The 25,678-nt window shown below is 44.2% G+C and overlaps 1 protein-coding gene across 1 annotated transcript; it reads left to right on the top strand.

The window, feature by feature from the left end:
* Positions 1-13,648: 13,648 nt before the first annotated feature.
* On the top strand, positions 13,649-22,382 carry LOC129328037 (zinc finger protein 208-like). The gene is made up of 5 exons (XM_054976775.1): positions 13,649-13,720; positions 14,955-15,081; positions 16,607-21,513; positions 21,622-22,027; positions 22,282-22,382. The coding sequence occupies exons 1-5, from the start codon at positions 13,649-13,651 to the stop codon at positions 22,380-22,382; spliced, it is 5,613 nt and encodes a 1,870-aa protein (XP_054832750.1).
* The last annotated feature ends 3,296 nt before the right edge of the window (positions 22,383-25,678 follow it).

Here is a 25,678-nt window from a genome sequence, read left to right as displayed (position 1 = left end):
AACGGCCTGGATCGGGCCTCTGACAGGTGGTGGATCACTCTCTCGTTCAGCAGCGGCCTGATGCTGACCATTTTGGGTCCCTTTTCAGCCATTTTCAGCCTCCTTTTGCTATTTTGGGCCCAATTTTGGCCATGAATGGTCAGGATTGGGTCCAAAAGAGCCAGGATAGGTGATGTCAGGGGGTGTGGCATATGCAAATCAGTTATGCCAATGACACATTTCCGGCGATGGCAAGGGGCATGGCGTATGTTAATGAGTTATTTTAATGAGTTGTGCTAATGAGTTCCTCCAGCTCTTTTTCTACGAAATGACCCCTGGTTCTAATCATTTTGTTAAGTCTCCTGCAGAAGAATGGTCCCAAATTGCAGCCTTGGAAGAGACCCCTTCCCATCATCTTGGGTGGAAATGGCATTGAGAGGGGTGAGGAATATGCCCCCTCCTTTCTGACCATGGCTCATTTCTTTGCTGCAAAGGTTTTGAAGCAGGGAGGTGAGCCGGGAGGGAGGGGTGTGAGTCACACACAGTCTTGGGCAGGGGACTCTGCTGGCCTTGACTGGGGCTAAGAGGCTGAGCTAGGAAGGGAGAAGGCCGGGTTTGGAAGCACCACAAAAATCATATCTCCACTGCTTTGTGACACCAGCATGGAGCAAACTCATGTATGCAAGGCATGGGGCATCTTCTTTTACAAGGGTGCCTCCCCAAACTCTGAACACATCCATGGCCACATGAGAATCTTTGCTTCGGAGCATTGTTTTGGAGCAAAGGTGGTGCCTCAGAGCGGGACCACAAGTGACGAATGACACAGGTTGGACACTAGTCAGCTTCCCTCAAGTTTTGATGGGAAATGTAGGTGTCCTGGTCTTGCAGCTTGGCTCTCTGACTGCTGTCCAACGGACTTTTCAACTGTCACTTGTCCAACATTCCACCAAGCTGCCTACATTTCCCATCAAAACTTGAGGGAAGCTGACAAGTGTCCAACCTGTGTCAGGCGTCACTTGTGGTCCCGCTCTCAGTGTAGCCGGGAGAAATGGAAAATGCTTTGTACTATATTGATTATTGATTATTATGCTATCTGCTGTTCTGATTAAGATGCTGCCTGTTAACTGTTAAGAATAGGTAATAAATCCTTGCTTTGAGTAAAAATCTAGCCATGTCAAGTGGCTAGACAATGTTTGATAAACAGAAAATCTGCCACTTGAGAAAGAGGAAGTCTTTTACTTGAGTTTCTCAGAATAGACTGCTGAGGTTTGATAAATGACTGTGTCTGGCTGTGTTTGCAAGAAGATTACCCAGTCTGGGGGCAACAGATAGCTGTGTAAGGGGAAGTACTACGCTGTAGAGAAATGTAACCAATAGTAAGTGAATAATCATGCCATGTGATGTAACTGAAATTCAACTGCATTTAGCAAATTGCCTGTCATCGTTCTGTGGCTCAGACTGTTCAGAGACGCTAGTCGCACTGAGCCCTGCCGGCAAATAAAATCCTCTCCTTCCTAAGAATCTGTTTGGTCTCAATCCTTGGGCAACCCCAAAATCCTGCTACATCAGAACAGTGAATTTGTGACTTTTGTGGCGCACTCTGTGTCTGTGGACATGACATCTGCTTTGATGGTGAGTTTGCAAAGGACCCCTGATAAAATCCTAAGGACCCATGTCTTCTGTCAGCACATCCCACACCAGGGCCGATTCCAGACGGCCCTCCGCATCCTGAAACGTCACACGTCGTCGCGTGGAAAATGCGAAATATCGCGTTTTCTCGCGCCAGTTTTGCGCAACCTCGTGCAAAACTCGCGTGAGAAAACGCAATATTTCGCGTTTTCTGCGTGATGTTTCGGGATGCGGAGGGCCGTCTGGAATCGGCCCAGATCATCAACCCACAGGGAGACTGCTGCCACGTTGGCAAGCTTTAAAGGGGGACCCTATGGAGGTTACAGGTGACGAAGTCCCCTTAAAACCCGAGCTAGTATTACTCCATTTATGGGCATAGCAAGACTTACCAGAAGCACTGAGGGAGTTACTTGCCTCTTTACTAGCAACTGCTACCGCTACTATAGCCTCTATGTGGAAGAATCCCAAACCCTCCTCAATAATAATTTGGCTTAAAGTTGGGTTTTTTTTCTTTATGGAGAAGATAACTAACCAACTCAAGTCTGATCTCTCCCTAGAAGCTAAAATGACAAAACTGAGGCTATCATATTTAGGTTACGTTATGAGAAGACAGGATTCTCTGGAACAGTCAATATGCTACGAAAAGTAGCAGGCAGGCGGAAAAGAGGAATACCTAAAATGAGATGGCTGGACTCAGTAAGAGAAGCCATGTCCTCCAGTTTGCAAGACCTGAACAAGTCTGTTTGGGAGGTCTTTCATTCATACAGGGACATTTTCTTTTGGATTTTATACTTTCTACAGTCCTTATCTTTGCTTTACAAGACTTCTGAATTATGTTTTTAATAACTTTTATTTATGATTTTTTCACAATAAAGCAACAGTAATACAATAGGATTCCAAACACGAATGTGTGGATTAAATGGTTAATGTAGTTACAGGTCATAAACAATGAATAAAGATAGATATCAATATATTTGTTAGGTACGGTATATTCCTTGAGAGGATACGTGGTAATACAGTTTTAAAAAGGTCTCCATAAAGACCTATTGATAATTGGGATTCTCTGATGAGGCTATTGGGTCTGTTACTTTGTCAGAATATTATACGTTTATATGAGCGGTTGTAGATGTGCACCCTGCATTTTGCATTATTTTAAATGCTAATAATTTCTTTCTTTTTTAATGACAATGATAATTTTGTAATGGTGATTCAAGAGTCCTGATGTCACGGATCCCCATTAAGGAATGAAAATGTTTTTCTGGTATCTTCAGGGCACAGTTAAGGTTTAAGTGAAAGAACCTCCTTGAGTTCTGTAGATTGATCCTTCCTAATCTCTGGGTGGATATCCACAGAAAGCAACCCTGGCCTGCCTACAAGGTTTGTACATGGTACCGGAGGATGGGTTCATTTCTTGTTTAGCGGGTTGGGCCGTTTTTCCTTAAACCATGCTCTTTTCAATGTGGACTCAATGGCTATATAGCCATTTGAGCGGGGGGGGGGGGGGCGCTATCCTGATCCATGCCCTTTTTTGCTTACCAGTAGGTTACTCAGTTTCCTAGTGAACAGTTGATAGATTACGGATTCTGATGGCTTGTTTCATGTGGATGTTAGCTTTAACCTGTGTCCCCATCGGAAATCTAAATTTTTAACGAAATTCAAATCTATCTTTCAGTAAATGTATTTTTCAGCTGATCCTTTGATGATGAGAAAAAGTTGCATAGGCAGTTTTGTAAGTCCCCTGCACAAGCTAAATGCATTGTGAAACAGGCTTCTGTATGTAGAATATAATACTCTAGTATTTCCTGCAACAGGAGTTTTGTGGCAAATGAAAAGCCTGTCCCTGAGTGAAGAGCAAAATCTTTTGGTTAATAAATAGGATATGCAGAGTGAATGAAATAGTGAGCTAGAATCTAGCAACCTGTGGGGCGCTACTTTAAGCCTTATACTTGTCGCTTCTATGGATCTTTAAGCTGTGATTTATTCAGCAAAAAATGATGTTTGGGGTATATTGGACGCCGCAAAGCCTTTGTAGTAAAAGGTTAAGTACGGAATCCAAGTGTTGGTGTTGTAACTTAAAAGATTCATCTCTTAGACATATGCTTTGAACATGTCCAGTGATTCAGTTCTTTTGGGAGGAAGTCATTACTCATATTAATTTTGTATTAGGATGCTCATTTATATTTGAGAATGTTTATGTACTTTTAAATTATTTGCCTGTCTCCTGAAAGCTGACTGGTAGTCCTTGGAAATTACATGAAAACCAGATAAGTAAATGCAAAAGCAACCTCAGTTCTATAAACATTAAAAATCATAAAACACATGACAGAAACTTTTGATGTCAAAACTTTTTCAGTAACTGTCAGCTATATGGAAAAAAAATCCTTTGTATTTGGCTGATTGGCAACTTTCTTTGAGATTGAACATTAGCCAACATATTGGCTAAAAGGGGGGGGGGAGATCTGAAAATAAGACAAAAGTATATCCTTCACTGTAATGTCCCATCTTGCCTCTTAAATATGGAGGGATCAAACAGTATATAGAGAAGCAGGGATAGGATGGGTCCCTGCAAAGGAGGCCTATAAGGAATCAGCCTATTCTCTAAACAGCAGAAGCAGGCAATGTTATCAGTTTTCACTCGTACTTTCAGATGTAACAACGACCATGGCTGTAAAGAGTCTAAGAGGAAGAGAAGAGGCACGCATCTACAAGACAGAACTACGTGTGCCGTTGGTTACAGATTCTAAAAACATCTGATCCTGCAGCCCAAGCTTGTTTTTTAGATTTTGCATCAAGCAAATCTGCCCCAAGTAGGTCTTTCCTGAATATCTGTGAACCTCCCCACCCCCTTTTTAGATCTCAACAGAACTTTAAAAAAAAACTATTTTAAAGGGTGGTCTGTTTTATATGAAACAAAAAGCCTTAAGGAAGCTCCGTTTCCTCTGCAACCCCAATGATACTTTATAAAACAGATTCTGTGAAACAAATTTCTGAAATCTTGCAAATTAAATAAAAGGATCCAGACAATATGGAAATAATATGTTCCATATGGACAATATGGAAATATGGAAATAAAGCAGCATCTCATTGTTGAGGATACTCAGTCACAAGAAGGGAATAGTTCTCTCTCCTGCGCTCTGTGCCCTAATATTTATGGTTCTCAACTCCCTTATTCTAAAAGAACTGGACTCTCAGCTGTAAAATTTTATTGCATACTTTTTTCCATTCCAAAATTACAGAATCTACATGTGTCTTGTCTTGTACTCATCCAACACCTACTGGGATATACCGGCTGCATAGTAAGAAGAACATGTTTTTATTATAGTAAGACAGACAAAGAATCTTATAAAATAGTAAAACAGAATGCATCGTTTTTAGATTATTTGAAGGAAGACTTCATAAAACTAAGATACTTGACTGGTAAAACTATTTCCAAAATTTTTACCATTTTATTAGGAGAATACTCATTATTTTTTTAAAAAATGAAAAAACAGGAACATGTTCATTGCTTCCTGACAGTTTCCAAAAGTATATTTTATGTTGGGGAAGTATTAGGATGGGTTGTCGAAGGCTTTCACGGCCGGAGAACGATGGTTCTTGTGGGTTTTCCGGGCTGTATTGCCGTGGTCTTGGCATTGTAGTTCCTGACGTTTCGCCAGCAGCTGTGGCTGGCATCTTCAGAGGCGTAGCACCAAAAGACAGAGATCTCTCAGTGTCACAGTTTCTTTGTGACACTGAGAGATCCCTGTCTTTTGGTGCTACACCTCTGAAGATGCCAGCCACAGCTGCTGGCGAAACGTCAGGAACTACAATGCCAAGACCACGGCAATACAGCCCGAAAAACCCACAACAACCATATTAAGATGGGCATGATATGACATAAAATGAGAAACAACCAGATCCCAGGGATTCATTATTATAATCATCTAATCTTCAGGGATACAAATAGAAGACCCTGTTATTCTACTTCCATGTCATGTCTTTAACTAAACAAAGAAATCTTTCTTGGGAAGGTGATATTGTCTTCTAGCCAAAAGAAAAGGGGTTAGGGGATTACGGCTACAGTGAGAGACGCATTGTCTTTAAATGGAAACCTCAAGTGTTGTCTCCTCCAGCGGGGCTATCCTCCGCCTGCCCGTGTCATGAAGAAGACAGTCAGAGTGAGGTGTTAGCCATCCATCCTCTTCTAGTGTGCCGGCTGCACACCAGATTATCCCTCTCCCCAATCCCAGCACTAACATCCATTTTGTCTTCCTCTCCCTGCTGCCTCTCGGGCTCTAGTGCCGTTTCCCAGCTCGGAAAAAAGTTTTGTAAGTTTTTTAATGCCTTTACCTGGTGCCTCTTTTTCTCAGACATCTGCTTTCCCATAATTAGTGTGTTTCTTTTCGTTGTGATGATTTTTAAAAGGGGAATTGGAGGGGGAAGGACGGAGCTCTTGCACTAAGCGTCCTTCCTCCTCTCCCTGGAAGTTGCTTTTTAATTCACAGTTGATTTTGTTTGTGGGGTTTGGGTTCAAAACAAGCCAAACTAAAAATTCCATCCACCCATGGTATCTGCAATACTCTCCTCCAGCACCACATTTCAAATGAATCCATTTTTTCCCCTGTCAGCTTTCTTCACCGTCCAACTTTCACATCCATACATGGCAATGGGGAATACCACCGTTTGGATTATCTTGATCTTGGTTCCCAGAGAGACCTCTTTATCTTCATGGATCTTCTCTAGCTCCCTCACAGCTGCTCTTCCAAGTCTCCGTCTTCTTCTGATTTCTTCACAGCAGTCTCCATGTTGGTTGATGACTGAGCCAAGGAAGAGACAATCTTGAACAACTTCCTCATTGTCATCTTTAAAATTGTGTAATTCCTCGGTAGTCATTACTTTTTTCTCCTTGATGTTCAGTTGTAATCCTGCTGTAACTCTCAGATTACAGTCCTACTCACAATCCCTTGGTAAAGTATGCAGACAGTTCTGTAGATTTGGCCAGAGGCTTTGCCTGGAACAGTGTCCCAAATACCTAGCAGGCCTTGCCACAGCACTGCTCTTCTTGTGAAGCTGCTGTCTGAATTCTGGGGCTTGCTTGTTGCCCAAGGAGCAGTCCCCCTTTTCTCCTATTGAGATGAAGTGGGGCAGCTCTGTGCCAGGGTGCTGGTCTCAAGCAGTCCATGAGTTGAGCTGCCAGCAATTCCTGCTCTTGCTTCTTCAGCTCTTCCCGGCTACTGCAGTTCTTCCAAGGAGAAGAAGAGTTCAGCTCTTCCAGCCAGTAGTTCCAGCTCTGTGATGTACTTAGCTCCAAAGCTTGGAAGCAGCAGCAGCAGCGGCAGCAGCTCTCCTCTTTCTTCCTCTGTCTCCAGTCTTTTCAGCTAGCCCAGTCCTGTATTATACCACCTCTCCCAATCATGGTGACCTCTTTTTTATACACATGTGTCTCATGAGCCTTTGCTAAACATGCAAATTAACACAACCCTAGATACAGCTCAGTTATCTGCTAGTCTGGTCTATCTATGTATCTGCAGTCTATTAATCAGACATAACATGCTAGTGAGTGCGCTTGAATGTTGTTCAATCAACTCCCACGTTCTTTGAATGAAGCCTGAAAGAGTTTCCCTGGTGTTTCATAGGGACCAAACAGAGAGCAGATGGTGGGTTCAGAAGAGGTCGAAGAAGGGTCCCTTAATAGTTCTAATCAGGGCTCATTTTGAGGGGGGACGTGCAGAAACGCAGTTCTGGCAGTTCCCCAAAGAGGTCACATGACAGGTGGCCCCACCCACCTGACTCTCGGCCATTTGGGGCCCGTTTCAGCCTGGATTGGGGCCGAAACGGCCTGGATCGGGCCTCTGACGGGTGGTGGATCATTCTCTCGCTCAGCAGCAGCCCGATCCTGACCATTTTGGGCCCCTTTCCCAATGAGACTCAAGGCAAACTGTACAGTGCAAATCAATATGATCAGTGGCTGAGATATTCAGCACACAGTACAACAGGGTACATAATGAAGACATTCGAAAGCAAGCATAAATCAGAATATAAAGATGAAACATTGCTGAAGACAAAACCTACATAATTTGGCATGAACATGTTCATCGACATGGAAGTTTCATATCAACACTAACAGACAGAACCCAGTAGCATAGTTTACAGTCCCAGTCCCTTTTCAAGAGCATCTCTGAACCGTTTCCTACAACACAGGGCTATTGGCTGAGTAGAAAGCCCTCCTTAATAATTCACCTTTGCAAAGTTTGCAGGCAGCTCTGAGAGTGGGAGTTTCCCTCACCTCTTCAGTTACACTATTCCGTAAGGTGGGATGCGCACATGCCTATTTTCCGGCTAGCATCAGTTTAGATGATTGAAGCTTCCACAGCAGGAGGACGTGGTAGGTAGAGATGCAGTCTCATCATTTTTTTCATAAGCTGGCACATGTTCCCACATGGCTTTCCCGTTTTTCCTTGCAGTTCTGGAATAGCAGATTTGGATTTTTCCCTGTGCTGCGGCTTACTGAAAGCACAATTCTGCCTACAGACTCAGCACGGCTATTCCTTGCCCTCAGCTCTTCTGTCTCCTGGGTGATTTCTGCCTCTTGGTGCACTTCAGTTGCCTTTACTAATGTAAGATCTTTGGCTTCTAGAAATCCGCCTCTGCTCCACAAGTCACGGAAACCTGGGGCAATCTGATCCCTTCTGAATGAGTGACCAAACCCTGCAAAGACAGACTTGGGTTTCTCAAATCAGCCAGAGATCTCTGAAAGATCTCTGCCTGGCTTTGTGTTCACATATGACAAAGACATTTGCTTATTTAGAGAATTTTTATGATGCTTCTCCAGAGAAACTGACTGAGGCGGCTTAAAAAGCACATAATAGTGAAAACGTAAAAGATTAAAAATTGTTAATTAAAAATGCAGCATAAAAAACCCATCCAGAGTAGAAAAACATACAATGAAAACGTATAACGCTTTCTAGACTCAAAACTCCCTTTCAAAATTACGTTCAAAATTAGGGCCTCTTTCTATTCTCTGGCTACTCCACGGCTCTGCTGGCTTCCCTGAACTGCACATGAAATCTTCTCCCCTTGTCTTCAACATGATTAGAGAGATCCAGCAGCTCTGGAACTCAAAGTTGATCCACTCTTTCTAGCTTCATAACAACCACTTAGCAAATATGCACCACCCTCATGGTACTATGTAATGATGTCTGGTTTCTTTACACTGCAGGAATGTTTAGTCTAAAACTTAGCAATGATTTTATTAAGTGGAGCAGAGCCTTTCTCTTTGCTGTGTTGAAGCTCCTCTTCACATGCTCCATCTGTCTTCTTATTTACGAAAACCTTTGATTCCAGGGTGTTCCATGAGCTTTCGTGACTCACAAATCGCTACTTTAGAGGCAGGTGTTCATATATATATATCCAGCAAATGGGTTTTCTCTTTGCAGGAGGTCATAGATTCAGCACTTGCCTTTACAGAAGAATCGGGCAGAGGAGGAAGGTGATCCACTGATACAGGTGGAGGCTGTCTGGAGAAGAAAGGACAATGAGGGGAGAGCCAGAATCAGTTGGTCCAGAAGCAAGGAAAGGCCCTGATGCCACTGAAGCTGGGAGCAGAAGGGAACCGTGGGAAGGAACCGTGAGGAAGAGCCTGGGAGAGAATTGTGCCCCTTCAGATGGGCAGTGCCAGCAATTCAGGCACTTCCACTACCCAGAAATGGAAGGGCCCCGAGAGGCTTGCAGCCGACTGCACCATCTGTGCCACCAGTGGCTGAAGCCAGAAAGGCACAGCAAGGAGGAGATCCTGGACCTGGTGGTCTTGGAGCAATTCCTGGCCATCCTGCCCCCGGAGATGAAGAGTTGGGTCAGGGAATGTGGGCCAGAGACCAGTTCCCAGGCGGTGGCCCTGGCAGAAGGCTTCCTCCTGAGCCAGGCAGATGCCAAGATTCAGGACCAGCAGGTGAGAGGGATCCATCTGGGTAGTATTTGGGGCACAGGATACAATTAAGGATACAATCGAAATCCATAGGTGTAGCCCCAGCTTTTTAAAAACTTCTTTTCCAAGCCTTTTTCCTGTTCCTTTTCTCAACAGTTTCCCCTTTCTGGGATCCCCATTTCTGTTTCAGGTGCAAGAAAAGATCCTACAGGAGCATTATGACAGATCAGCTTTTCTGGGTAAGATCAAGAGGGCTGTTGTACCCACTGGATGTCCTTCTTGAGTGTAGGTGGGTTGGTTTTACCCCCTCTCCCCCCGGTCTGGTGTGGGATGGATGCTCCATTCCAGCTTCCTTATATTTTAATATTCCATATCCATTTGAGGAAGAAAAAAAGAGACTCAATTTATAATCATTCCAAAATTATTGGAAGAATATTCATTTAGGCCATACCCCATCTCCAATTATATTTGCGTACAAAGTTAACATGGTTAGCAAGTTCATAGACTCATGATAGAATCCTAATTATTAAGTTGGGTAACTACTATCTGAAAATATCCGTCGGTTTGAGGATAAAGACAAATGACAGGAATTTATAGTTGAACCATGTGTCGCAAGTGAGAATCTCCTAAATGTATGGAAGAAAATATGACAAAAATATTTCCGGTCCATCTCACCTCGGGTGTCAGCAAGAAGGGCACTGAGAACAAAGTTGCCTCCAAACTCAAAAAAATGGCAATTGATATAAGTTAATGTTAAAAATTGGGCAGATAGAGCCTTGGGCCAAAAAGAAGAGGAACAAAATGAAAAGCCTTGAGGAGATCTTATGGCGAAGAAACATGTTTTATGCTGAGGCTACCTGGCCTGGAGCCCCTTGGGATTTCATGGTCTCCATGGCAACGAAGGGTCTGTCTCAGTTAGTAACAGGCCCCAACCTCTGCACTGGGCTGCAGCTGTTTTGCTCATCACTTCTCAGATAAAATGTCTTCCCTGCGTTCTGGCTTGGACCCTGGAAAAGCAGTGACAGGGCCAGATGGTGGCAGGGTTCTTTGTCATTCTTCTGGTTCTTTGTCATTCTTCTCATTGTAATGATTTTTAGGACATGGACAGGGTTCTTGAAGGTTTGGACCCAGGTGATCTCACTCCACCAGTCTCAAATATTCCATTCTTGAGGACGGTGAGGGAAAGGGCGATAGCAGGACAGCTTCAGGATTTCTGGGACCAGCCAAATTTGTGGAACCTTTCCAATCTGCTTTTAGACCTAGATATGTGAGTGAAACAGACTTGGTCGCCCTGGTAGATGACCTTCACTGGGAGATGGGAGATGCCTGGTAAAAAAGAGCAAGAGTCCAGTAGCACCTATGAGACTAACAAAGTTTATGGTAGGGTAAGAATTTTCGTGAGCCACAGCTCACTTCTTCTGATACAAAGTGGGCAGTGGTATTTCACCTATAGTGGGGCTACCTTTATCTGTATGTGCCAATCTTGCTAGATGCCAAGAGATTCTGGGGAGTAGCAACTGTGATTATGTTGGTGGGTTTAGCACTGCCCGTTCCTTGCATTTCAGAGGGTTTCCTTCTTAAATCTGTAAATTCTATTCCATTGGAGAAACAAGCCTTAATTTTGTCTATGTTACTATAGCAAGAGTAGATTTTGCAAACATTTGGAATCACAAAATTATGCTAAACTAGAAATAAAGCCCGTTGTGGGGGAAAATACAACGGGCTCTAGAAAGGGGAGGGCGGATTGGCAGGCATTCCCTCCTCCTCTGTCACTGATCCTGGCTGGTGAAGGAGGAAGTGGGCATCGCCACCTGCTCCACCCGTGATCTTGGCCACATGAAGGGGGGTGGGCTTTGCTACCTGCTCCATGCCTGATCCAGGCTGGGTAAAGAGGGGTGGGCATTGCTTCCTGCTCCACGCCTGATCTCGGTCACGTGAACGTGGGGGGGGGGGCTTTGCTACCTGCTCCATGCCTGATACTGCCGGGTAAAGAGGGGTGACATTTCCACCTGCTCTGCTCCTCACCGCAGACGGGTGAAGGGGAAACAGGCATTGTCTTCTGCTGCACGCCTGATTACAGATGGGTGAAGGGGGTTGGGTATGGCCGCCTGCTCAGTGCCTTATTCTGATAGGTTGAAGGGAATGAGTATTGCCACCTGCTCTGCTCCTGGGTTAAGGGAAGAAGGGCATTACCTCCTGGTCTGCACCTGATGCCAGCCAGGTGAAGGTGCGGGGTGGGCATTACCACCTGCTCCACTCCTAATCCCAACTGGGTTATGGTAGGGGGGCAGGCTTTGCCACCTGCTCCACTACTGATCCAAGCTGGCAGAAGTGGGAGTGGGCATTAACATCTGCTCCGCTCCTAATACCAGCTGTGTTAAGGCAGGAGTAGGCATTGCCACCTTCTCCACTCCTAATACCATCTGGCTTAAGGCGGCATTGGGCATGACCACCTGTTCAGTGACTTATTCCAGTAGATTCAAGAGGGTGGGCATTGCCACCTTCTCCGCTCCTTATCCTGGCTGGGAAGGAAAGAAAGGTATTGCCTTCTGCTCTGTGCTGAATCTAGCCACATGAAGTCATGGGGTGGGCATTGCCACTTGCTTCACTCCTGATCCCAACTGGGTGATGGCCAGGGCAGGCACTGCCACCTGCTCCGTTCCTGATTCCAGCAAATTGTAGGGGGGCAGGCATCACCATCTGCTCTGCTCCTGATTCCATCTGGGTGAAGGGGGTGGGCATGTCCACTTGTTCTGCTACTAATACCAACTGGGTTATGATGGGGTGTGGGCATTGCCACCTGCTCCACTTCTACTGCCACCTGTGTTAAGGTGAGGGGTGGGCATTGCCACCTACTCCACTCCTAATACCAGCTGGGTTAATGCAAGGGGCAGGCATTGCCACCTACTCCTCTCCTAATACCTGGGGGTTAAGACAGTGGGTGGGCAAAGCCACTTGCTCTGCTTCTGCTCCCATTGCCAAGTGCTCCACTCCTAATACCAGCTGAGTTAAGATCGGAGGTGGCATTGCCACCTTCTCTGCTCCTAATAACAGCTGTGTTAAGGTAGGAGGGGAAATTCCACTTGCTCCACTCCTAATACCAGCTGGGTTAAGGTGGGTGGTGGGCATGGCCACCTGATCTGCTCCTAATACCAGCTGGATTAAGGCAGGAAGGCATTGCCATCTGTTCCGTTCTTAATACCAGCTGGATTAAGGCAGAGGGTGGGCATTACTACCTGCTCTGCTCCTTATACCAGTTGAGTTAAGGTGGGGGGGGGCATTGCCACCTGCTTTGCCACTAATCCCAGCTGGGTTAAGGCAGGGGAGGGCATTTCTACCTGCTCCACATCCAGTACCAGCTGGGTTAAAGGCAGGCATTGCTGTCTGCTCTGCTCCTGATCCCAGTTGGCAGAAGGGGGTGGGCATTGCCACCTGCTCTGCTTTTAATACCAGCTAAATTAAGACATGTGTGTGTGTGTGTGGTCATTGCCATTTGTGCCACTTCTATTACCAACTGGATTAAGGCGGTGGGGGTGGGCATTGCCAACTGCTCCACTCCTGATCCCAACTGTTTCGAGGGGGCTGGGCATTGCCACCTGTTCTGCTGCTGATACCAGTTGGATCAAGACAGGGTTAGGCATTGCTACCTGCACTGTTCCTAATACCAGCTGGGGTAAGACAGGGAGAGAGTATTGCCACCTGTTCTGCTCCTAATAACATCTGTGTTAAGGTGGGGGTGGGTATTGCCACCTGTTCCGCTCCTAATACTGGATGGGTGAAGGCAGAGGGTGGGCATTTCCACCTGCCTCACTCCTAATCAGCTGGGTGTAGGCGGGCATTGCCACCTGTTCCCCTCCCGATCCTGGCCTGGCCTTCCTGCCAAGGCACGTTTTCTGGAGGGACATGGAGCCTTGCCTGGGCTTCCCTCCACAGCAGCGCCCTCTGGTGGTGCCCCAGGGTATAAAATGAGTTATCTGAAACACACTCAATTATATATTAAGATTAGGATGCCAGTGTAGTTTTGACCATGAGCCAAGAGAGGGAGAACCTTCTTCCCCCCTGCAAGAAACTGAAATGCTAAATACTTGAAAAGTCTAGAATGTTTTCCAATTCCTTTTGATTCCTCCAGGCGAGGCCATGAAAGAAATGATATATTCTTTGCAATCTCTTTGCGGCAGAGAGAATGCAGCTCCTCTACAGTCAGATGGGGTAAGTGTGGAACCGCAAATCATGACCCTGGGTGCCTCCCTGACCCTCTTCCTGTCCTTGCCCCCTGTCTGTGCTCTTCACTGGATGGAAAATGGAAAGCTCTGACAGGAGTTTGAATCCTTCATGCAAGAGTCTAATTATAACCTTTTCAGATTGCACTTTGAGAGGGAAGAATTGTTACATTATCTGAGAGGAGACAGAGAATCAGAGAATCATATCATAGAAGCAAAGTTGGAAAAGGTCCTACACTCCATCTAACCCAACGCCCTGCCCAATGCAGGAACAGCTTAAACCTTCCCAAACAAGGATTAGTCTAGCTGCTCCTTGAAGACTGTCAGTTAGGGGTAACCCACCACATCCCTAGGCAGCCGATTCACTGCAGAAGTACTCTTAACGTGAAGAAGTTTTCCCTTACATTCAACTAGTACCTTCCCTCCTCTAGTTTAAATGCTTGTTTCGAGTCCTATCCTCTGTTGCCAACAGGAACAGCTCCCTCCCCTCCTCTAAGTGACAGCCTTTAAAAAACTTAAAGTGACAATCATGTCTCCCCCCTGACCTTCTCTTTTCCACACTGACATTCCCAGCTCCCTCCATCTTTCCTCGCTGGGTTTGGATTCCAGGCCCCTGATCATTCTGGTTTCTCTCCTCTGTACCCGTTCCCGTTTGTACAGATCCGGTTTGAAGTGAGGCCTCCAGAACTGAACACAATACTCCCTGAGGGGGAGTTATATTTTTGGACAATGACATCCCATGATTTGGATGTTATGCCTTTATTCATAAACTCCTAGGTTGCATTCGCCTTTTTCGCTGCTGCATGACACAGACTGCTTATAGTTAGCTTCCCATCCAACCATATCCCAAGATCTTGTTAACACACACTGCAACCCAGAAGTTTATTCCTCATCCAGTATGCATGTTTGGCATTTTTGTTATCCAAGTGGAGAACCTGGCACTTACCCAGATCTTGTTGATTTCTATTCCTGTCTTCAAGGATGTTTGTTACCCCTCCCAGCTTGCTGTCATCTGCAAATTTAATGAGGAATCCCTTCACACCCTCATCCAGATCATTTATAAAAATATTGGAAAGCACTATGGCCAGAACTGAGCCCTGTGGTACTCCACTAGACACCTCCCTCCGATCTGATGTGATGCCATTGACAACTATCCTTTGGGTGTGGTTATCCATCCCATTCCTTATCCATCTAAAAAGGGTTTCCCCCCCTTCTAATTTCAGGCTCCGGTGACTCTCGAGGACGTGTCTGTGCATTTCACTGAGGAGGAATGGGCTCTGCTGGATCCGGGCCAAAGAAGCCTTCACAAGGAAGTCATGGAGGACAATCGTCAGACTGTGGCCTCTCTGGGTAAGGCAGCCTTTTCCATTAATTCACAGGTGCAGAAAGCAGAAATGGCTTCTCCTAAGAAGGACTCCTGTAGGGCTCTTCCAGTGGAGATTCTCAGTATTGTATTGTCAGCTAAAATGTTGATTTATAAACTAAAAGGAAGACCTTATGTGATGTCAACAGGGCCTCCTCATCGGCCTTTCAGAGCAACCAAAAAGCCAGCATTTTAAAGAACAACCATGATAATACGTCTATTTTTATAGGGCCCGCACTGTGTTAGTCTGCAGTAGCAAAATCGAAGAGCCCAGTAGCACCTTTAAGACTAACCAACTTTACTGTAGCTTAAGCTTTCGAGAATCACAGTTCTCTTGCATCTGATGAAGAGAACTGCAATTCTCGAAAGCTTATGCTACAGTAAAGTTGGTTAGTCTTAAGGGTATTATTAGATAATACAGTGAACATGAGGCAGCAATATGATGCCGTAGTTAAAAAGGCAAATGCAAGTTTAGTCTTTATCAACAATATCTAGACCACGTGAAGTGATGGTATCGCTTTACTCTGCTCTCACTTGGAGTACTGTGTTCAGTTTTGGGCACCACAGTTTAAGAAGGATGTTGACAAGCTAGAACGTGTCCAAAGGAGAGCAAAACAAATGGTGGGGGGTCTGGAGACTAAGTCCTATGAGGAAAAGTTGAAGCAGCTCAGTATGTTTAGCCTGGAGAGGAGACAACTGAGAGATGAAATAACAACCCTCTTTTAAAGATATAGCCCTCTTTAAGGAGAGTCAGTTTGGTGTAGTGGCTAAGAGCGGCCAGAGTCTAATACAGATTGATTCCCCATTCCTCTGCTTGAAGGCAGCTCGGTGACCGTGGGTTGGTCACAGCTATTTCAGAGCTCTCTCAGCCCCACCCACATCACAGGGTGATTGTTGTGAGGATAATAATGAAATCTTATGTAAACAGCTCTGAATGAATGTTAAATGGTCCTGAAGGGCAATATATAATTAGATTATTATTATTATTTTATTATTATGTAGCTGTCCTTGAGTCCATTTGCAGGGAGGGCAGTATGAATTTGATAAAAATAAAATAAGAACTGGGAGGAAACCCAGGGAGGTGGTAAATGAAGAATCATTTAAAACCAAGTTCCTGGAAGGAGGAAGTCCAGGGAGATGTAAATGGGATATGATATAAGTTCCTGGGCCGAAAAAGGAACAAGGTGGTTCAGCCCTCCTTATCCATCTGAGGAGATTTTTTGTCTTACCATAAGCCTTGCTCAGGGGTCACTGAGGGACTGGGGGGGGGGGTTACTGTGAATTTCCTGAACTGTACCAGGGGTTGGTCTGGATGACCTTTCCAGTCCATTTCAAATAGATGTTTCTGTGTGTATTGTACCTGAAATCTGAACAAAAATTTAATATGTAGGAAAATCTGTCCTGCCTTCCAGTGATCTGTGCCCCATTGTTATATAGAGACTTTACTGGCCTTCTTTCCTTGATTCTGCTTTTGTTTTATGTTCTCACCAGGCTTTCCTTTTTTTTTTCCAGATCCACAGAAAAAACCTGAGAAAACACCACAGCAGCTCCCATTGGAAAGGGAACAGCAGAGAATAGGCAATGGAACAAGATGGGGAAAGGGAAAAGATTCACCTGCATCTCAGTGCCCTGAATCCCAGGATATCCTGTCATACAAAGGAAGAATTACTTTGCCCATGTGTGGAAAAAAATTCAGTTACCAATCAGTGTTCGATATGCACTGGAGAAAACACACTGGGAAGAAACAGTATAATTTTATGGATTGTCGAAAGAACTCTTCTCAGTGTACAAAATTTACTGCCCGTAGGCATATCCACACAGAGGAGAAGCCATTTAAATGCATGGAGTGTGGAAAGAGCTTTGCTCGGAGTGCGCAGCTTACTATCCATCAACGTATCCATACAGGGAAGAAACCATATAAATGTGTGGACTGTGGAAAGAGCTTTGCTCAGAGGAAAGACTTCACTGTCCATAGACGTATGCATACTGGTGAAAAACCATATAAATGTGTGGACTGTGGAAAGAGTTTTGCTCAGAGTACAAACTTTATTATCCATCAACGTGTCCATACAGGGGAGAAACCATATAAATGCACAGGCTGCGAAAAGAGCTTTGCTCAGAGCTCACTGCTTACTTACCATCAACGATTCCATACTGGGGAGAACCTATATAAATGTTTGGATTGTGGAAAGAGCTTTGCTCGGAGGACACAACTTACTGTCCATAGACGTATGCATACTGGTGAAAAACCATATAAATGTGTGGACTGTGGAAAGAGTTTTGCTCAGAGTACAAACTTTATTATCCATCGACGTGTCCATACAGGGGAGAAACCATATAAATGCACAGACTGTGGAAAGAGCTTTGCTCAGAGCTCACTGCTTACTTACCATCGACATATCCATACTAGAGAGAAACCATATAAATGTATGGATTGTGGAAAGGCCTTTGTTCGGAGGACGCAACTTACTGTCCATAGACGTATGCATACTGGAGAGAAACCATTTAAATGTGGGGACTGTGGAAAGAATTTTGCTCAGAGTTCAAGCCTTATTATCCATCGACGTGTCCATACAGGTGAGAAACCATATAAATGCACAGACTGCGGAAAGAGCTTTGCTCAGAGCTCACTGCTTACTGACCATCGATATATCCATACTGGGGAGAAACCATATAAATGTATGGATTGTGGAAAGGGCTTTGTTCGGAGGATGCAACTTACTGTCCATAGACGTATGCATACTGGAGAGAAACCATTTAAATGTGGGGACTGTGGTAAGAATTTTGCTCAGAGTACAAGCCTTATTATCCATCGACGTGTCCATACAGGGGAGAAACCATATAAATGCACAGACTGCGGAAAGAGCTTTGTTCAGAGCTCACTGCTTACTTACCATCAACGTATCCATACTGGAGAGATACCATATAAATGTATGGATTGTGGAAAGGCCTTTGTTTGGAGGACGCAACTTACTGTCCATAGACGTATGCATACTGGAGAGAAACCATTTAAATGTGGGGACTGTGGAAAGAATTTTGCTCAGAGTTCAAGCTTTATTATCCATCGACGTGTCCATACTGGAGAGAAACCACATAAATGTATGGATTGTGGAAAGGCCTTTGCTCGGAGGACGCAACTTACTGACCATAGACGTATGCATACTGGAGAGAAACCATATAACTGTGTAGACTGTGGAAAGAGCTTTGCTCGTAGAAAAGACTTTACTGTCCATCGACGTGTCCATACTGGAGAGAAACCATATAAATGTATGGATTGTGGAAAGGCCTTTGCTTGGAGGACGCAACTTACTGACCATAGACGTATGCATACTGGAGAGAAACCTTTTAAATGTGGGGACTGTGGAAAGAATTTTGCTCAGAGTTCAAGCTTTATTATCCATCGACGTGTCCATACTGGAGAGAAGCCATATAAATGTATGGATTGTGGAAAGGCCTTTGCTCGGAGGACGCAACTTACTGACCATAGACGTATGCATACTGGAGAGAAACCATATAACTGTGTAGACTGTGGAAAGAGCTTTGCTCGTAGAAAAGACTTTACTGTCCATCGACGTGTCCATACAGGGGAGAAACCATATAAATGCACAGACTGTGGAAAGAGCTTTGCTCAGAGCTCACTGCATACTGACCATCGATGTATCCATACTGAAGAGAAGCCACATAAATGTATGGATTGTGGAAAGGCCTTTGCTCGGAGGACGCAACTTACTGTCCATAGACTTATGCATACTGGAGAGAAACCATATAACTGTGTAGACTGTGGAAAGAGCTTTGCTCGTAGACAAGACTTTACTGTCCATCGACGTGTCCATACAGGGGAGAAACCATATAAATGCACAGACTGCGGAAAGAGCTTTGCTCAGAGCTCACAGCTTACTTACCATCGATATATCCATACTGGAGAGAAACCATTTAAATGTGGGGACTGTGGAAAGAATTTTGCTCAGAGTTCAAGCCTTATTAGCCATCGACGTGTCCATACAGGGGAGAAACCATATAAATGCACAGACTGCGGAAAGAGCTTTGTTCAGAGCTCACTGCTTACTTACCATCGACGTATCCATACTGGAGAGATGCCATATAAATGTATGGATTGTGGAAAGGCCTTTGTTCGGAGGACGCAACTTACTGTCCATAAACGTATGCATACTGGAGAGAAACCATTTAAATGTGGGGACTGTGGAAAGAATTTTGCTCAGAGTTCAAGCCTTATTATCCATCGACGTGTCCATACAGGGGAGAAACCATATAAATGTATGGATTGTGGAAAGGCCTTTGTTCGGAGGACGCAACTTACTGTCCATAGACGTATGCATACTGGAGAGAAACCATTTAAATGTGGGGACTGTGGAAAGAATTTTGCTCAGAGTTCAAGCCTTATTATCCATCGACGTGTCCATACAGGTGAGAAACCATATAAATGCACAGACTGCGGAAAGAGCTTTGCTCAGAGCTCACTGCTTACTGACCATCGATATATCCATACTGGGGAGAAACCATATAAATGTATGGATTGTGGAAAGGGCTTTGTTCGGAGGATGCAACTTACTGTCCATAGACGTATGCATACTGGAGAGAAACCATTTAAATGTGGGGACTGTGGTAAGAATTTTGCTCAGAGTACAAGCCTTATTATCCATCGACGTGTCCATACAGGGGAGAAACCATATAAATGCACAGACTGCGGAAAGAGCTTTGTTCAGAGCTCACTGCTTACTTACCATCAACGTATCCATACTGGAGAGATACCATATAAATGTATGGATTGTGGAAAGGCCTTTGTTTGGAGGACGCAACTTACTGTCCATAGACGTATGCATACTGGAGAGAAACCATTTAAATGTGGGGACTGTGGAAAGAATTTTGCTCAGAGTTCAAGCTTTATTATCCATCGACGTGTCCATACTGGAGAGAAACCACATAAATGTATGGATTGTGGAAAGGCCTTTGCTCGGAGGACGCAACTTACTGACCATAGACGTATGCATACTGGAGAGAAACCATATAACTGTGTAGACTGTGGAAAGAGCTTTGCTCGTAGAAAAGACTTTACTGTCCATCGACGTGTCCATACTGGAGAGAAACCATATAAATGTATGGATTGTGGAAAGGCCTTTGCTTGGAGGACGCAACTTACTGACCATAGACGTATGCATACTGGAGAGAAACCTTTTAAATGTGGGGACTGTGGAAAGAATTTTGCTCAGAGTTCAAGCTTTATTATCCATCGACGTGTCCATACTGGAGAGAAGCCATATAAATGTATGGATTGTGGAAAGGCCTTTGCTCGGAGGACGCAACTTACTGACCATAGACGTATGCATACTGGAGAGAAACCATATAACTGTGTAGACTGTGGAAAGAGCTTTGCTCGTAGAAAAGACTTTACTGTCCATCGACGTGTCCATACAGGGGAGAAACCATATAAATGCACAGACTGTGGAAAGAGCTTTGCTCAGAGCTCACTGCATACTGACCATCGATGTATCCATACTGAAGAGAAGCCACATAAATGTATGGATTGTGGAAAGGCCTTTGCTCGGAGGACGCAACTTACTGTCCATAGACTTATGCATACTGGAGAGAAACCATATAACTGTGTAGACTGTGGAAAGAGCTTTGCTCGTAGACAAGACTTTACTGTCCATCGACGTGTCCATACAGGGGAGAAACCATATAAATGCACAGACTGCGGAAAGAGCTTTGCTCAGAGCTCACAGCTTACTTACCATCGATATATCCATACTGGAGAGAAACCATTTAAATGTGGGGACTGTGGAAAGAATTTTGCTCAGAGTTCAAGCCTTATTAGCCATCGACGTGTCCATACAGGGGAGAAACCATATAAATGCACAGACTGCGGAAAGAGCTTTGTTCAGAGCTCACTGCTTACTTACCATCGACGTATCCATACTGGAGAGATGCCATATAAATGTATGGATTGTGGAAAGGCCTTTGTTCGGAGGACGCAACTTACTGTCCATAAACATATGCATACTGGAGAGAAACCATTTAAATGTGGGGACTGTGGAAAGAATTTTGCTCAGAGTTCAAGCCTTATTATCCATCGACGTGTCCATACAGGGGAGAAACCATATAAATGTATGGATTGTGGAAAGGCCTTTGTTCGGAGGACGCAACTTACTGTCCATAGACGTATGCATACTGGAGAGAAACCATTTAAATGTGGGGACTGTGGAAAGAATTTTGCTCAGAGTTCAAGCCTTATTATCCATCGACGTGTCCATACAGGTGAGAAACCATATAAATGCACAGACTGCGGAAAGAGCTTTGTTCAGAGCTCACAGCTTACTTACCATCGATGTATCCATACTGGAGAGAAACAATTTAAATGTGGGGACAGTGGAAAGAATTTTGCTGAGAATAAAGGCCTTACTGTCCACTGAAGTATTCACACTGGAGAGAAACCGTATAAATGTGTGGAGTGTGGAAAGGGCTTTGCTACAAATTCAAGGCTTACTGCTCATTGACGCATCCACACACAGGAGAAGCCATATGAATTTTCGGACTGTGAAAATACCTTTGCTAAAATTACAGAGCTTACTGTCCATCAACATATCCATACCAGGAAGAAACACTATAAATGTGTGAACTGTGGAAAGAGCTTTGCTCAAAGGAAAGACTTTACTGCCCATCAATGTATCCATACAGGGGAGAAACCATATAAGTGTGTGGATTATGGAAAGGGCTTTGCTCAGATGGCACAGTTTACTGTCCATCAATGTATCCATACTGATGAAAAGTCATATAAATGTGTGGACTGTGGAAAGAGATTTGCTCAGAGTGCAAGCCTTATTATCCATCGACGTGTTCCTACAGGGGAGAAACCATATAAATGCACGGACTGTGGAAAGAATTTTGCTCAGAGTGCATACCTTATTATCCATCGACGTATCCATACCGGGGAGAAACCATATAACTGTGTAGACTGTGGAAAGAGCTTTGCTCGTAGAAAAGACTTTACTGTCCATCGACATATCCATACCAGGGAGAAACCATATAACTGTGGGGACTGTGGAAAGAGCTTTGCTCGTAGAAAAGACCTTACTGTCCATCGACTGGGGAGAAACCATATAAATGTGTGCATTGTGGAAACAGCTTTGCTAGGAATTCAGGGCTTACTGCTCATCGATTCATCCACACAGGAGTGAAACAATATGAATGTGCAGACTGTGGAAAGAGCTTTGCTCAGAAAGCGCAACTTACTATCCATCGACATATCCATACAGGGGAGAAAGCATATTAACATGTGGACTGTGGAAAGAGCTTGGCTCAGAACACACAGGTTATTGATCAGTGATATATCTATACTGGCGAGAAACCATGTAAACGTGTAAACTGTGGAAAGAGCTTTGCTCAGAGTAAAGACCTTACTGTCCATTGACGTATCTATATAGGGGAGAAACCGTATACATGTGTAGACTGTGGAATGAGCTTTGCTTGGAAGAAAACCTTTACTCTCCATTGATGTATTCATACAGAAGAGAGACCATATTAATGTGCAGACTGTAGGAAAAGCTTTGCTCAGCGTGTGCAGCCTACTGTCCAGCAACGTACTCGTACTGAGAAGAAACCATATATATGTGTGGAATGGGGAAAGAGCGTTTCTTAGATTAAAGTCCTTACTGTTCATCAATGTATCTACAAAGAGGAGAAAGCATATAAATGTGTGGTGTGTAGATAGAGCTTTGCCCAAAGTCCCCAACTTTGAGCCAGTTTGGTGGAGTGTTTAAGAGCAACAGGTCTAATCTGGAGAACCAGATTTTATTCCCCACTCGTTCACTTGAAGGCAGCTGGGTGACCTTGGGGCAGTCACAGCTCTCTAAGAGCTCTCTCAACCCCACCCACTTCACAGAGTTGTCATTGTGCAGATATTAACATACTCTGAAAACCACTCTGAGTGGGCATTAAGTTGTCCTGAACGGCGGTATATAAATCAAATGTTGTTGTTGTTACTGCTCATAGATGTATCCATACAGGTGAGAAACCATCAGAACGTGTGGACTGTGAAAAGAGCTTTGCTCAGAATAGAGAGCTAACTCTCCATCTATGTCTACATACCAGAAAGAATCTAAATGAATGCGCGGACTGTGGAAGGTGTGTTTCTGAATGTGCACAGCTTCCTGTCCTTTCACGTTTCTGTACCAGGGAGAAACCCTAAAAAGGCCATAGAATCTGGAAAGCGTTTTGCTTGTAGTGCAAACTCTTTACTGTACATTGACATCTACAAAGGAGAAAAATTTTTGTGAAAGATGGCTGTAAAATTTATCTTCTTTCTTATCAATATATTCACACAGGAGAGAAAGCACAGTCTTTTGATGTTGTGTGAAGGGCAGTCATCTTCTAAGGGGGAGGGAAGTAACATGTTATATTTCTTTCAAGTTTGAAATTTTTAAAATCATTTTATAAGCCACCTTGAAATATGTGGAAAGACGGAGTATAATCGCTTTGCTTGGAGTGCAAGCTCTTTACTGTACATTATTAAACAACAAATAAATGCTTCTACTGTAGGAACAGGTTTAGCCGCATCCTCACCATTAGCAGGAATCATGGAGTCCACACAGGAGAGCCACTTTGCATCCTGTCAAAAGTATCAGAAGAGAGGTAAGCTGTAGAAATGTTAGCGTCTAGCAAATTGGTTTGTTCAATCCCAGATAACATAAATGGAAGACAGTTAATATAAAACTGTAATGATTTGTCCTATCCTGTTAACATCTGATGTGGACGAGTGTCAGAGGCTTTAGTATTAATAGGTTATGATTTTGGGAACTAGAGGCTCTGCCTCGGTTGCTCCTTTCACCATATTTAACAATAGTTTGATCATTAAATGAACAGTTCTGTCTCCTGTCAAAGGAGTGGCAGCTATACCAGGGCCGTTTCCAGATGACTTACCTGGACCCGGAACATCGTGCCACGTTGCGGGGAAAATGCGAAACATCGCATTTTCTCACACAAATTTTGTGCGACGTCGTCTGGAAACGGCCCAGATGAAGCAACGGTAACAGTGATCATTTCCCCCAAACTGCATCCCAAATTCTCCCCTTGTAGGGCCCACAAATGGATTACATGATTCTCCTCTCCTCTGGCTCATCCTCTCAACAAACCAGTGAGATTTGTTAGACTGAGATTTGTGAAAGAGCATTGAAAAATTAACAAGAAGCAACCCTTTTTGCAGTACCTGCACAATTTGAAATTTGGGAAACCCCAGATTTGATATCAATTATCAACACATATGATATGAATGAGGTGGGAAGTACCCATGAAAAATGTGTATACCCTTTATGTATTTGGAATAATAATCTAAGGGGAATGAGAATGGGATACCTAAATCCAGACAAATGTGCTCAGACATTTTGGAACTCCAATCCCAACCCTAAAGCAATCAAGTCAAAGTATATGCAAGCAAGATATTTGTTATGATGACATTGATGTATATAATGCAACTACTTTTAATTTGGAAATCCCGTGAAAAATAAGGGTACACACTTGTATTACCATCTCAACCCACACCCCACTAGAAGACCCAACACGCAATTGTATCAGCACCCAGGTTATCTGAGGGGGAGCTGTAGAATGTTTTCAGAGGACAAAGTTATGTGGGAATTATAGAATCTGGGAAGAGGCTGCAATAGCCTCAGACAAAATGAGGGATATAGATTGTAGTAATCTCTTTAACAGTTTGTGGGACACAACAGCTCCAATCCCAGAACAGGATAGTGCTGTTATAATAAAATTGCAACCACCAGGATTGTGTTTTGTTTGTGGCAAAAATGCCTTTAAAGCCTGGCCACCCAGATGGGCTGGACTGTGTACTTTAGCATATGTATTTCCCAATATTACTTCGTGTCCAACTCTAAGTATATACCCAATTTAGGAAGTTTCCTCCATAGGTTAAGTAGAAAGACTAGAGGATTTACAAATCCCCTTGTAGAACATCAATCCTTTGGTTGGAAGTTTCTCCATGCTTTCTTTCCTTCCTTAGGAATATTTCAACTAGAAAATGACACAATTGACTCATTAAACCACTTGCAAACAGAAGTGGATTCAGTAGCTAGAATGGCAATTCAAAATAGACGTGCCCTAGACATCCTTTTGGCTCAGCAAGGAAGAGTGTGTGTTTTAATAAAAGAAGAATGTTCTTTCTATGTCAATGAATCAGGAAGAATCACCACTCACTTGCAGGACCTAAAGAACATAGTGAAAGTATTCCACAGAGTGGCACAAGACTTCCAATATGCATGGTGGGATTGGTTCCCAGACATGCCTAATTGGTAAAAGACACCAGTACACACCCTTATTATAATTATGGTAGTAGTTCTTGTAGCACTATGTGCGGTTTGTAGTTTCATTCAATGTGATCCTCAATGCTGTACCCAGGGCCGGCGCGCCCATGGAGGCCAGGTAGGCGGTGGCCTCGGGCACGTGGGCGCTGGAGGGGCGCTGGAGGGGGTGTTGGGGGTGGAGGCGCGCGCAGCGAAGCTGGCATGACTGGGCTGCCTGCAGCTACTGCTGCAGCCAGACAGCCAGCCAGCCCCGTGCTGC

This window comes from Eublepharis macularius, chromosome 4, assembly GCF_028583425.1.
Source record: "Eublepharis macularius isolate TG4126 chromosome 4, MPM_Emac_v1.0, whole genome shotgun sequence".
Taxonomy (NCBI): domain Eukaryota; kingdom Metazoa; phylum Chordata; class Lepidosauria; order Squamata; family Eublepharidae; genus Eublepharis; species Eublepharis macularius.
The sequence above is the reverse complement of the archived record's forward strand: the minus strand, read 5'-3'. Positions and strand labels throughout refer to the sequence as shown.